At 41.1% G+C, this 11,787-nt stretch overlaps 1 protein-coding gene across 2 annotated transcripts in view; it reads right to left on the bottom strand.

Annotated features, from left to right (window-relative positions):
• Positions 1 to 11,787, bottom strand: part of pigg (phosphatidylinositol glycan anchor biosynthesis class G (EMM blood group)) — an 89,499-nt gene that overhangs the window by 61,646 nt on the left and 16,066 nt on the right. For both annotated transcript variants that reach the window (XM_008419820.2, XM_008419822.2), the window contains exons 5-6: positions 9,693 to 9,831; positions 5,885 to 6,097 (exon numbers count right to left, since the gene is read on the bottom strand). In XM_008419820.2, the coding sequence (XP_008418042.1) occupies positions 5,885 to 6,097; positions 9,693 to 9,831 (352 nt within the window). The remainder of the gene's footprint in view (positions 1 to 5,884; positions 6,098 to 9,692; positions 9,832 to 11,787) is intronic.

Genomic DNA, 11,787 nt, shown 5'->3' with positions numbered 1-11,787 from the left:
CCCCTAAAGAACAACACTGCCGATGTGTTTTCCAAATAACTGTCCTTGGAGAAAATTACAATTGACCACCTAAAAAAAAAATCTAAAAAACGTTCCTACCTTTTATTTATGCTTTAAGAAAACCAAAAACACTTTGAAAAAAAAAATACTGTCATAATGGAACGTAATTCCTGCATGAAAGGGTCCAAATTTCGAAGTGGCTCTGAACTTACAAGGCCGCTAGATGTTGCTTCTAAAAAACAGACTAATCAGGTTTAATTTTATGAGTTAGAAGTGTGCTGGTCCCCGTTCTCCTTCCAAAACACCTCCGACCCGTTGAGGCGTGGACTCCGTTTGACTCTGGAGGCTGTGAAGAAGTATCTGCTGACGAGACGTGACCAGCGGACGCTTCAAGTTTAACTTTGAAGGAGGGGGGCCTCCACGGATCGATCAATCGATCGATCGATTGGTTGTCAAATGTCGATGTTTGACTGGACTGAGATCTGTGGGATTTGGAAGACCAAGCCAACGCCTCAGACTTGCTGCTGTGCTGCTAAAATAATTTGTGGGCCTATTTCAGCTTTGCGGTGGGGTGCATCATCGTGTGGAAAAACGTTTCCTCTCGACTAAAGCCTCCGCAAACAGCCGACACATGCTTGTCTTTAATCGCGAGGAAAACTTTCTGACCATTTCTGTAGAAGTGAGATCCCTGTAATCTTATTTACGACTTCATCCGTCATTTTTGACATAATGACATATGATGTTCTTTTGAATAGGTAGGAAAAAAAATAAATTAGATTTCAGTATTTTCTTATTTTTTTTATGGTTCTGCGTCAACTTAAAAAAAAAAAAAAAAATTAAGCGTGTTCTCCCCTGGTGAGACCATTTAGTCTCATGAGCGATTTGTCTGGTCGCTTACCGAGACCGGCTCTGACTCATACAGCAGATCAAATGATGCCACCTTACATTTTACTCCGACGGCTACGAAGCCGCTCGAAGGCCAGAGCAATTTGTTTCAGCTCCGTGAAAAACACACAGCCTCTCCTATAAACAATTATTTACGATATAACACCTATCTCAGCAGCATAAGCATAGAGGTGATTCATAGGGACTGAGGCTCTGTCAGACAGAGAGGATTAGAAGAAATATTAGAACCTTAAGCCACAGGCATGAATTACACAATATGGATGACCCCGGCTATGCGTCATCCGTCTGAAAGTACAGGGATTGGTTAATGGCTCCTCCAAACGCCCGAGGTTAGAAGCAGAGGAGAAAAAAACAAAAAACAAAAAACAAAAAACGCAACATAAAGATTGAAATACGCAAGAGAAGACCCGGGAATGGGGCAGAGAGAGAACTAAAGGTGGAACGGGGTTGTTTAAGCCTTGCATCATCATTTTTTWAAAAAAAGGCCTTCTTTCATGTCCTGGAAGTTATTTCTTGTGAAAAGCGAGAAAAACAACTCAAGATTTCGAGATAACGCAACACGGGCCGAGTCGGAAAACGCCGGCCCGAGTAGTCAGGGTGGGAGGAACCGCTCGATGCCTCGCATATCTGGAAGAAAAAAAAAAAAAAAAAAAAAACAGAAAAAAACTAAATCCAAAGTGCATCCTGAGACTCCAAACCCTGAGCAACAGAAGAGGAAGATTTGTCTGGCGGGAGGGTTATTAAAACACCCGAGGCAACGGTGGCAAACACATCCTGCTGCATAATAACTTCCTGATTACCCGAGTGGACGGATTCAGACAAATCAACACATCCAAATGTAGGTCTACTGAATTTATTTCCATTTTTTTTCCTCCTATCGCTATGGAAACCCATGGACTAAAATAGAGAGGGAAATGAGGTGCCACTTGTGTTTTTGTTTGTCTCTAAATGCAACATTTGCTGCTTGGGAGAGTGTGTGTCTGACATCTGCTTTAGACATGAACACAGTGAACCTGATGCTGTAGCAACATCTGAACTGGGCGCTGGGGGGGATACACACACACACACTCACACACACAGGGGTGACTACAGATTAGCAACGATAGTTAATGTTCCATGATGCAAGCATTTTTCACGCTAGCTGTGCTGAGATCCTCCTGATGCGTTAACGTAGCAGTATGCCCTCCATTATGCCCGATAAGCTTCTTGTTTATGTGTTTTTTTATTGTAAAGTTAGGCTCAGGTTTAAGTGGGAGCTTTCTATTCACTGTCTGATCAAAAGTGGTCCAATGAAGACACAGCGAGGAACTGGAAACAAGTTTGTAAATGCATGTGGCTTACTTAAAAATGCGTAAATAAAGTTCAAAGCAACTTTTGTTTTTTGGATTTCTGGCCTTAATAGATTTACTGTCCTCATGAATGTTTATTTGACTCAGTTGGATATGTAAAGTAACGTAAAAGGGCAAAATGTTTGGGTGAACATGCATAGAACAAACATCTACAGTACATTTCAACTTAGCTACATGTAGATAAGGCAGCTCCAACTTCTGCACAATATTTGGTGACACTTTTTGTAAGACTGATACGACTCTGACATAAACATTTAACATGAAGGAGTCTTTATAAATGTCCATGACTGTTATCATGATGCGTCATTCTGTAAATAATGACACTTTTAATGCAGAGTTGCTTTAAAAGTTGCATTAAAAGTTAATTAAAAGTGCCAACTTTGAATTGAATTGTATAAATTTACCAAAAAAAAAATGGTCATGCTGCATTTTGTATGGCTTTTATATCATCAAAGCCGGATCCGACGATGGCTGAAAAAACTCAGAATGATGAAAATGTGAAGGGAATCGGATCCATCACAAAGCCTCCACTCTGATTAAAAACTACACAAACCGCAGATAATAATCCACAGAATGACGTTGCTAGTAGTTAGTTGTGGTGGCCTTCTTTTAATTCGCGTTATGATTTTTGTGCCAATCCTGTTGACTCCCTTTGCTGAATAAACTTTAAAATTGATCCACAAGCGGCTCCACACTGTATTACTTCTGTAAAATGTGACGCTGTGTGACGTCAACACTCTTCTTCTGCGCGTTGCAGTCGCTTTGGGGTGGTAAACCGTTCACACAGTAGTCTGGTTGTGTTTGGGTTGTAGCATGAACAAGCAAACGCCTAACACTGCAATGATAACGTTGATTCAACACACTGCACAGCTCCAACAACCTCACAACACACTCTAAATGAGGGCAAGACGTTGCCTCCATGTTAAAATCAGGAGTATCGCTCGGTGGGAGGCGACACGTCGAGGCGAACGGCTTCAATCACCTCCTGCAGGTCAGACGTGACTTTTAAAGCCGCCGCTGATCTTTGTGGATTCTTCTTCAGTCGTGATTTCTAATCATCCATTCATCTTCCAAATCAGCGATTTGTGAAAATGAGAATAACATCTACAAACTTTTATTTTTATTTTTTTTAATCGCTGCTTTAATGCTTACTGGGGATCTCTGTGGGATTAATTAAAATTCATCCCGTTTTAAACCAGTATTGGTTTCATGGTCTGTCTGTCGGCTCCGTCACTCGTGACACTTCTCAGTCAAAAGAACGATGAACTTCTGGCTGTTTAAACGGGAAGATGCCTGGGAAGGACGTCTGGAGCAAGAAGGAAGGAGCTCAAAGACTGGATGTCTCTCAGAAACCGTTTGTCAGCGAGACATAAGTGGATGGATAAAAATAAATACAGGCTGTGATTTGTGCGAGTAGTTCTACAGAAATGAAAAAGGACTGAAGTTAAAAAGCAGACTACAGATTGGAGACTTCCCTGAGGTGGTTTTTACATTTAAAAGGGAATTTATTCAGGTACAAAAAAAAAAGAAAGCTCTGATCAAAACAAGTTTACTTAAAACACTCAGCTCCTGCAGGAGTTGAGCAAATCCAGACTTATCTTGTTGAGCTCAGGCTGCTACAACTGTTGGTTCTTTCGCACAGTAAATTGAACAGGCAGCTGAAAACCACAGCTTGTTTTTAATTACACCTTTCTGATCGTTACCGAGTCTGTGAGTGATATATATACTTTGTTAGATCGAGATAAGAAGTAGGATTAAACAAGTGTTCACGTCTTCTTGGACGGCATGGCTGATAGGAGGATTTCATAGCAATTGATATCGATAATTATTGATTCATTTGTTTTAAATATCTTAAGTACCACCAAGCTGCACCGACAAAAAACATTGTGCTCACAAATCTCTTAGTTTTGAACAGCAGCAAACCAGGTCCTGTCCAAACGCCAGCAGCGTTTGCACATCTAGTCCATTTTAAACTAGATGTCCTTTACCGCTTTCTGGATGATGAAGAAAGAAAGGCAATGAACTAAATATTAGCTGAAGAAGATATGCTACATTCGATTCGCCTCGGAAGCTTCAGGAATTTGCAAAATTGTTGTGCAGCTAAATGCTGTTAGCAACACAATCCAAACAGTCAAGAAATGTGTTTATTAACTGGTTTGATTAGCTATAGAACTTTAATATCTTTTAAATACATGGCAGCCATGTTGGATATTGAGCAAAGGGCTCAGAGACTTTTTGACTTTCCAACTTGGAATTCCGACTTTGGGAATTGTTCTAGTGGCATTTCTAATCGGAAACCCAAACACGGCAATAAAGGCTGAAAAGTAAAAATTAAATAATGTCATAGAAAATGTGAGTTTTAAGTTCTTTGGGCTTTGGAATTGCTTTTGTAGATTCTGTTGTTGCTAATTTTAATATCATAAAGCCAATGCTTGACAATTTGTTTCATCTTTGTGTTTCTGTAGATGATTTATATGTAAAATAAAATGTACTTGTAAAAAATTAATACACAAGTTACTTTTTTAATCTTAAGATCTTGTTAACATTTACAAAGCCACTAGGCGGTAAAGACGGAACTTTGACTAGGCCACTCCAAAACTTTAGTTTTGTCTTCTCCAGATACAAACTAAGCGTGGCTGTTGGTGTTTCTTTTTTATTTATTTTTTGAACATGTTGTGTTAGTTTTATATCAGATCAAACAGAACAAACCAAGAAATTCCTCTTTTGTCTCGTTTGCACACAGAATTTTTTTTTTCCAAAAATCTCAGGGATACATTTTTTTAATGTACTTTTCTAACTCTTTAAGGTCAGGTAGGTGAGAAAATGATGCGTTCACAGCACACTACATCTAAAATTATAGCTTAAACAGGACAAACTTTAGGCCTCCTGAGAAGATTTAGCGCGTAAAAACTAAAGTTTAACTTCAAAACGGCACAAATACTAATTTGCTGTTGTCCTCATTTTTTAGACACCTTGGCACATTTGTTGTTTAAGAAAATAGATGTAATTTATATATTTTTAATATATCTGCAACAGTATTTTATAGCTTCGTTTTGTCTCTTTACTTCCTGTCCTCTGCAGGACAGGAAGCAAAAAAAGGTACCTGCATGGGAGAGACTTTAGACAAAATCTAAATGTCCCCAATTTCCTATTGTCAGTCCTAAATGGAATAATTTTTATTATTATTAAAAAAAAAAAAAAAATTACTGTGTCCATAAGTATGATAATGATGCAATGAATATGATTATGTGGTGACAGACCTCATTTTATTCATGGCAGAATAAATATGGAAATGAAGTTCAACATTTTGATGGAGGCCGAGATGAAATAATGGGAGCCGACTGTATGTTTCGCTTTCATTCACGTCGGCGGGATTTTTCAGACCGACGCCGGCTGAAACGCTCTTCACTTCAAACACGATTCCATCAGGTGAGAAAGAATCGTTCTGCATTTTGTTCTGGCGTTAGCTAAAGTTTTAAAAATCTGCCCCGATAACCTCGCAGGCAGCGGTGTGAGCGAAGTGTGAAAGTCGAGTCTTCTGCAAGACGAGCCCCGAAACGATGCAGCGTAACAACGAGGCGACCCGTCGGGTACGAGGTTGTCTGGATTGAAAGTTTTCCTCCGCCTACCTTTCTGGTAGTCGGGCGTGCTGTCTCGGAGCAGGCAGCTGAGCTGGTGGCCGTTGAGATGCAGGAAGCGCAGCTGGTCCCGCATCGACCGCTCCTCCAGCACGCCGGGGATGATGCGGCCGACGCTGTTCTGAGGCACGGGCAGCCCGAGCCCCAGGGCCAGCGTCGGGGCCAGGTCGACCTGCTCCACCTCGCCGGGTCTCTCCATTCCCGCTGCAGGAAGAGAAGACGAAAACAAAGGGAGGGTCAAAAGTTCAGTACAATGGCCACAAATGTACATTTCCATACAATCTGCATCCTGGTGAGTCAAGTTTATTTGTATAGTAGAGTTCAGCAACAGGCAGTGCAAAGTGCTTTACATCATAAAAACGCAATACAGCAACAAATTATGAAGCAAGCAGTAAACATTACATTTTGTCAAATGGTGTCATCAGTATAATCAAGAAAATACTAATCAAATATATTGATCAATGTTCCAGTGATTACAAATCAAAGGCAACTCTAAAAAAATTGTTTCCAGTCTTGATTTAAAGTGTTCCAGCAGTTTTGCAGTTTTCTGGAAGTTTCTTCCATACAAGAAGATTAGATTGGTCCTGGTTCTGGTAATGCAGAGCAGAACCAGAACCAGAAGACCAGAGTGGTCTTTAAGGTTGATCCAACATCAGCAGCAGATCGTTGATGTGTTAGTCCGTCTAATCCCAGACATTTCCAGGCCCTGTAGGAACCCAGACACCCCGTCTTTTGTGGGTGTTTTCGTCCCTAAACGCCACGTCGTCACAGCAGTGAGAGCTGTGTGAAACCGACCACCAACACAAATATTTATTTCTCAAAATAAAAGCCACGGTTTTCTACTTTGGTTACATTCCAGGCGCATTTAATAACTCCACTTTCTGTCTTGTTTTTACGCAGGTTTACACCTCTGCACACGAAAGCCTTTTCACAAGCCTCATCAGGACAAATTGACAGAAAAAAGGAAGTCCTCGTCCTGGAGTCAGAAACGTGGCAACAGCGGCGGCAAAACATCCCACGGCGTTCAATTACGAGGGAGCCTGATGAAGTAAGACGAATTAACGGAGCGTGCTGTTGTAGTCGCTGCTGCTCCGCTACTTCTGACCCCTCAGCGGTGAAACTGTGAGCAAACTAAAGCAACATGAGGAGGTGTGGAGAGTCGAAAACTTCTCATTTTAATACATGAAGGCAGCCTGAATCGTGTTCATGGGTTAGAACCGGGGCAAAAAAAAGTTTTAGAAACCGAACACAATACGACAAATCACCCCCATCATTATTCTCATATTAATACCCATGAGGGGGGCTGTCAGGACGGCAACAGCATCAACAAAATAAGACTTGAATTTAATCATCATCATCATCATCATCATCAAGTGAGCCCGGGATTTTGTTTTTCAAAGCCTGTCGTCTCCTGTCAAGCGTTTCGTTGTTGACAATCTGCTTCCTGAAGAGAGCTTCCAACAACAGACAGACAGTGGGAGTGCTGTTCTCCCCCGCCCTGCTCTGTATGCGTTTGAGTGAAGTTTTCAGGTTGCAGCGATGAATTAAACTTATGCAGAAAATCTTTTTAAACGAACAGAGGATCTGTCAGGAAGTGAGACCACCGCAGATTAAAGACGGGCAAGCATTTCGGAGCTGGAGGCTTATTTGGACAGACTGGTATAAGCCAGAAAACGATCCGTTCGAAAGTAAAAGGAGCTACAGTCACACCTCCAGAAAACAAAAGACAACAGGAAGTGAAACCTGCTTTAAAATGTTTAGTACCAAGTTACAGATTTAAAGTTTGGTTGTTAGTTGCAATTATACTGACAGCTAAAGCAGATGGGAGTCTTCTTTTTCTCCATCTCTACACTGTTAACAACAAGCAGAGGGGCTTTCTCAATTATTGAACCCCGCACAATAACCTGTGGAGAGCAGGGGTCTTCAAATATGAATTTCTCTTAAGGCTTTTTTTCACCGCACCTCAAAGTGCTGAACATCCTTTAAGTTACTTCTAATCCCTATTGCTCAAGGGAAAAAAATAAAGTTCAATTGACATTGAAATATTAAATTTAAAACTTTAATTATAAGGTTCAAAATGTAACATTATGACGCTGGGAGTCCGTTCTCATTGCACTATGTGTACAGTCCAGACCGTGAAGCCTCCTGGTGTTTAGTTAGTGGCTAGCTGTTGAACTAGCTTTAAAACTTACCTTCCATAGTTTATGTGAGCTAACRACAGAGTTTATTTTTCATTTGAAAAAGGTGTTAAAGTTTTTATAGCCTTTTCCTTTTGGTTCCAGGACAGTAAAGATAGAGGCAGACTCAGACACACTTACCTACATATACAACAGTCCTAGCCATGTCTGAATAAAGTGGTTTTGCCTGTCAGGGTCCTTCCAGCAAAGTCAATTAAACGTTCTGCCAATATGCGCTTTTCTTAGAGACGCAATGAGATTAAAGAGTGACGCACAGGTATTCAGCAGGCAGCGAGTTCTGACACTGGGGAGCATGTGCTAATGAAAACAACAGGGAGACAAGCGCTCCGCTAATGACCCCTCATTTGAAAGAGTAGCCATTTATGCTAATGCGGCCGCTGATTTCATTAACCAACACGTTTCCATGCTGCTATGTTTACGTCTAAGGTGCCACTTAGTGAAAGCCCTCACCTTACAAGATTATGGTACATTTCCTTAGAGAGCCTCCCTTTTGATGAGGAGATTTTAATCAAACCTTGAAGAAATTTTACAGCGTTTCTATGAGCAGTTAGCTGGGGGTTTTTTTCTTCTTTTTTTCTCAGTAGAAAATGTTAAATTGAGACCAAGTGTGGCTCTGAAAACTTTTAAATGCACTAAAACACCAAAACATTTGGTTCTCCAGGTATACTATATTGACTTAGAAAATAAAATCTTGAAACTGAAAAGCCTTTGGGAACGCAATGGAGAAATTTCAAATAAACTCAACATTCTTTCTGGGAACATCATTCAAACTTTTAACTTGGTGTTTAAGACTTTTTAAGATCTTTATGACTGGAATTTAAGACCTATATCTCCACATAAATAATGTTCTTCAGCCAACTGGCAATACATTTGCTTATCGACACAAAAAAGCTAGCTAGTTACTGGTAGCCTCAAACATCTTCAGATGGTTACAACTTGAATTTTAGTCTGGCCTATTATTAACATGTTAATGCTCAACTTACTTTTAAGACATTTTAAGACCTTAATTTTAGATGCATTAATTTATGACTTTTTAAGGATGCTGGGATGCCCTGCAGCTTGTTATTGCTGTTACTCTAAAAAGAGCAGAACCACATAGGAGGTGCAATGTTGTGATGAGTTTAGTACAAATAACAAGCTGCTTTGCAGAATTGGTGAGTTCATCAAATATTCAAATGACTGACGTATGTTTGCCTGAATAAAACCTAATTTAGTGTTTATTTCCCAATTACCTCAACAACGGTAGTTTAAAACAACCATCTAAAACATCCAAGCTATTCATTGAAGCTCTGCAGGATGTTAGCAAACATCAGCAAGTGAATAATCAGCTTGAATGGTGTAGAAATCAAACAAGCAAGGAGAATTTCAAAAATAGAAGATCTAATTATCACAATCCCACGTTCACACTTAACCTCATTCATCACCTCAAATAACACCTCTGCTAGTGAGTCTTAGCACCGACAACGTCGTTTGTCACATTACAGCTGCCGCAACCTCTCCTGGGGGCGTACGGGAAGAAAGGGGTGGTTTTTGATTCATAACAGGGGGCAAACCCTCCACATTTACAACCCAGCCTTCTTCTCTGTTACCATTTGGCTTACCTTTTCTTTTGAAGGCTGGACTGATGAGCACCAGAGCCGTGTTGACTTCTGGCTCCGAGGAGCCCCCGTGGCTGCCGGTCTCGGTCATGCCGTGGTCTCCGCACAGCACCAGCAGGTAGGGCAAAGATCCCTCGGCCTCCTACGGGGAACCAAACAGCAGGGTCAACGACCGAGCTTTGTGTGTGCCGACGTGAGAAGACGTCTCTTGTTCAGAGTCTAAAATTCACAATACGCTCCAATATCCTGTCGTTTACTGAAATAAAAAACACAACATGCTTTCTGAGAGATCATGATGCTGTTATAGCAGCGGCGTCCAACAACATTAAATTATTACTTCTGAGAAGGAAGTCATGACAAAACACTCCAGAGCATTGTTTCTATTAGATTTGGAAGAGACAAAACAAAACAAAACTACAGCAAGCACAGCGAGCAAACGCAAAGGGCGAGCGGTTTGTCCAGGATGACAGACTTTGATCAGACGCGGATTGTTCCTTAAGTGGATTCCCTTCCAACCCGAGTCGGGGGGAACCCTCAGTCGACAACAAATTCAACTGGGAGGCTTTGTGAGTCATAGCACAGTGGTCTGATATTGAGATGTTTACAGAACAACTGTCCGCAGATTCAAACACTCTCAGAAGATGTTTTAGTTCCCACACAAACACCCAACAATCCAAGGATTGTTGTTCAAGAAGGGAAAGTTTCATCTGAACTAAAAGGACTGCATTGAAGTAAAAAAAAATGCTTATGTCAGCTCATCTTTATTCTATCGCTGGGAGTTGACTTATCATTTTTTGCTTTGATAGGGGACATAAAAGACTGGCGAATGCTCCAAACAAATGCTGCAGTAAAGAGCCTGACCTCGGCTGCGTCTGGAGCCCCAGTGGCTCATTATAACCCAAACTCAGTGGGAAAATAAAGAAGGCAACCTCCTGTTCTGGGCTGTACCTGTTGGAAGCTTGTTATAAATGTCACAGGGCCCAGGGAAGCCGAGACAACACCTCGAGAAAAAAGTACAAAGCACCGCTGATCCCGACCCGATCTCTCCTTTCAGCTTACAACCAGACGCAATTAACTTCTTTTCCTCGCAATGAAAGCCTAAAGCTTTGGGGGCAGCAGAGCGTATTTACCAGAACAAGCAAACTCCCTCTCCAAACAGTGTCCGACAGCTGAGATCTAAAGCCAGGGGATTCAACTTAACACTTTAAACAGCTGAGCAAAGGTAAGGAGTATTTACTGGTGTAAAGCTGGAATTACTAACACAGGAGTGAGGAACACTGAAGCAAAACAGAAGTTCAATTTCTGCCAACCTAACCTCAATGATCAAGGGCGTCCACCAGGGTTCTGTCCTTGGACCAGGTCTGTTCGCCATTGATTTAAGATCTATGTCTCCATTATGGAACTGGAAATCCCATCTTGATGCTGATGCCACAGTCCTGTTTTCTTGTGTGAAATGTTTATTTGAACACTTTTTTAGGTCAACTTATCAAAATGCTAGTAATAGAGCTGGGCATAACAGCAGTTTAATAAAATCCATGGACTTCAACACGTAGTCCTAACATGCTGGGCCACACAATAAAAAGGGCTTACAGTGGCGGGAGCCCAGGACTCTGATTTTTGAGGTGTGGGAGCAAAAAGATTTTTATTTTTAAGATTTTAATTTCCTAAAGTTTCAATAGGAAAAACAGCTCCCATACTAATTTCCCTAAACCTAAATCATCCCACTATTATTCCATTTTAATAAAATTCATTCTTTTTGTTGTACCTTATGAACCTTTAACCAGCTTCTGTTTTTCTGCAGGTCTCAGAAACTTTACACACCAAACGGCAACCGTGACCCTATAAACTCAAAATCTCAGGAAGAGAAGATTGAGGCCATGAGCTCAACATTAACACAAAAGGTCCAACCGAGGCCTTCTTGACCGCGAGGTCACAATATCCAATCTTGTTTTTTAATAGAACCTGATGCATCTCTCTGCTCAGCAGCCAAAGCGTTTCTCTGTACAGGGAAAAAAAAAAAACCCAACGAGACAACTGGCACCTCATTACAAAACGGAGTGGTGAGGGGCTGTCATCAGAATCTGACGCTCCATTTCTT

The sequence above is a fragment of the Poecilia reticulata genome, linkage group LG10, assembly GCF_000633615.1.
Source record: "Poecilia reticulata strain Guanapo linkage group LG10, Guppy_female_1.0+MT, whole genome shotgun sequence".
NCBI classification, from domain to species: Eukaryota; Metazoa; Chordata; class Actinopteri; order Cyprinodontiformes; family Poeciliidae; genus Poecilia; species Poecilia reticulata.
The sequence above is the reverse complement of the archived record's forward strand: the minus strand, read 5'-3'. Positions and strand labels throughout refer to the sequence as shown.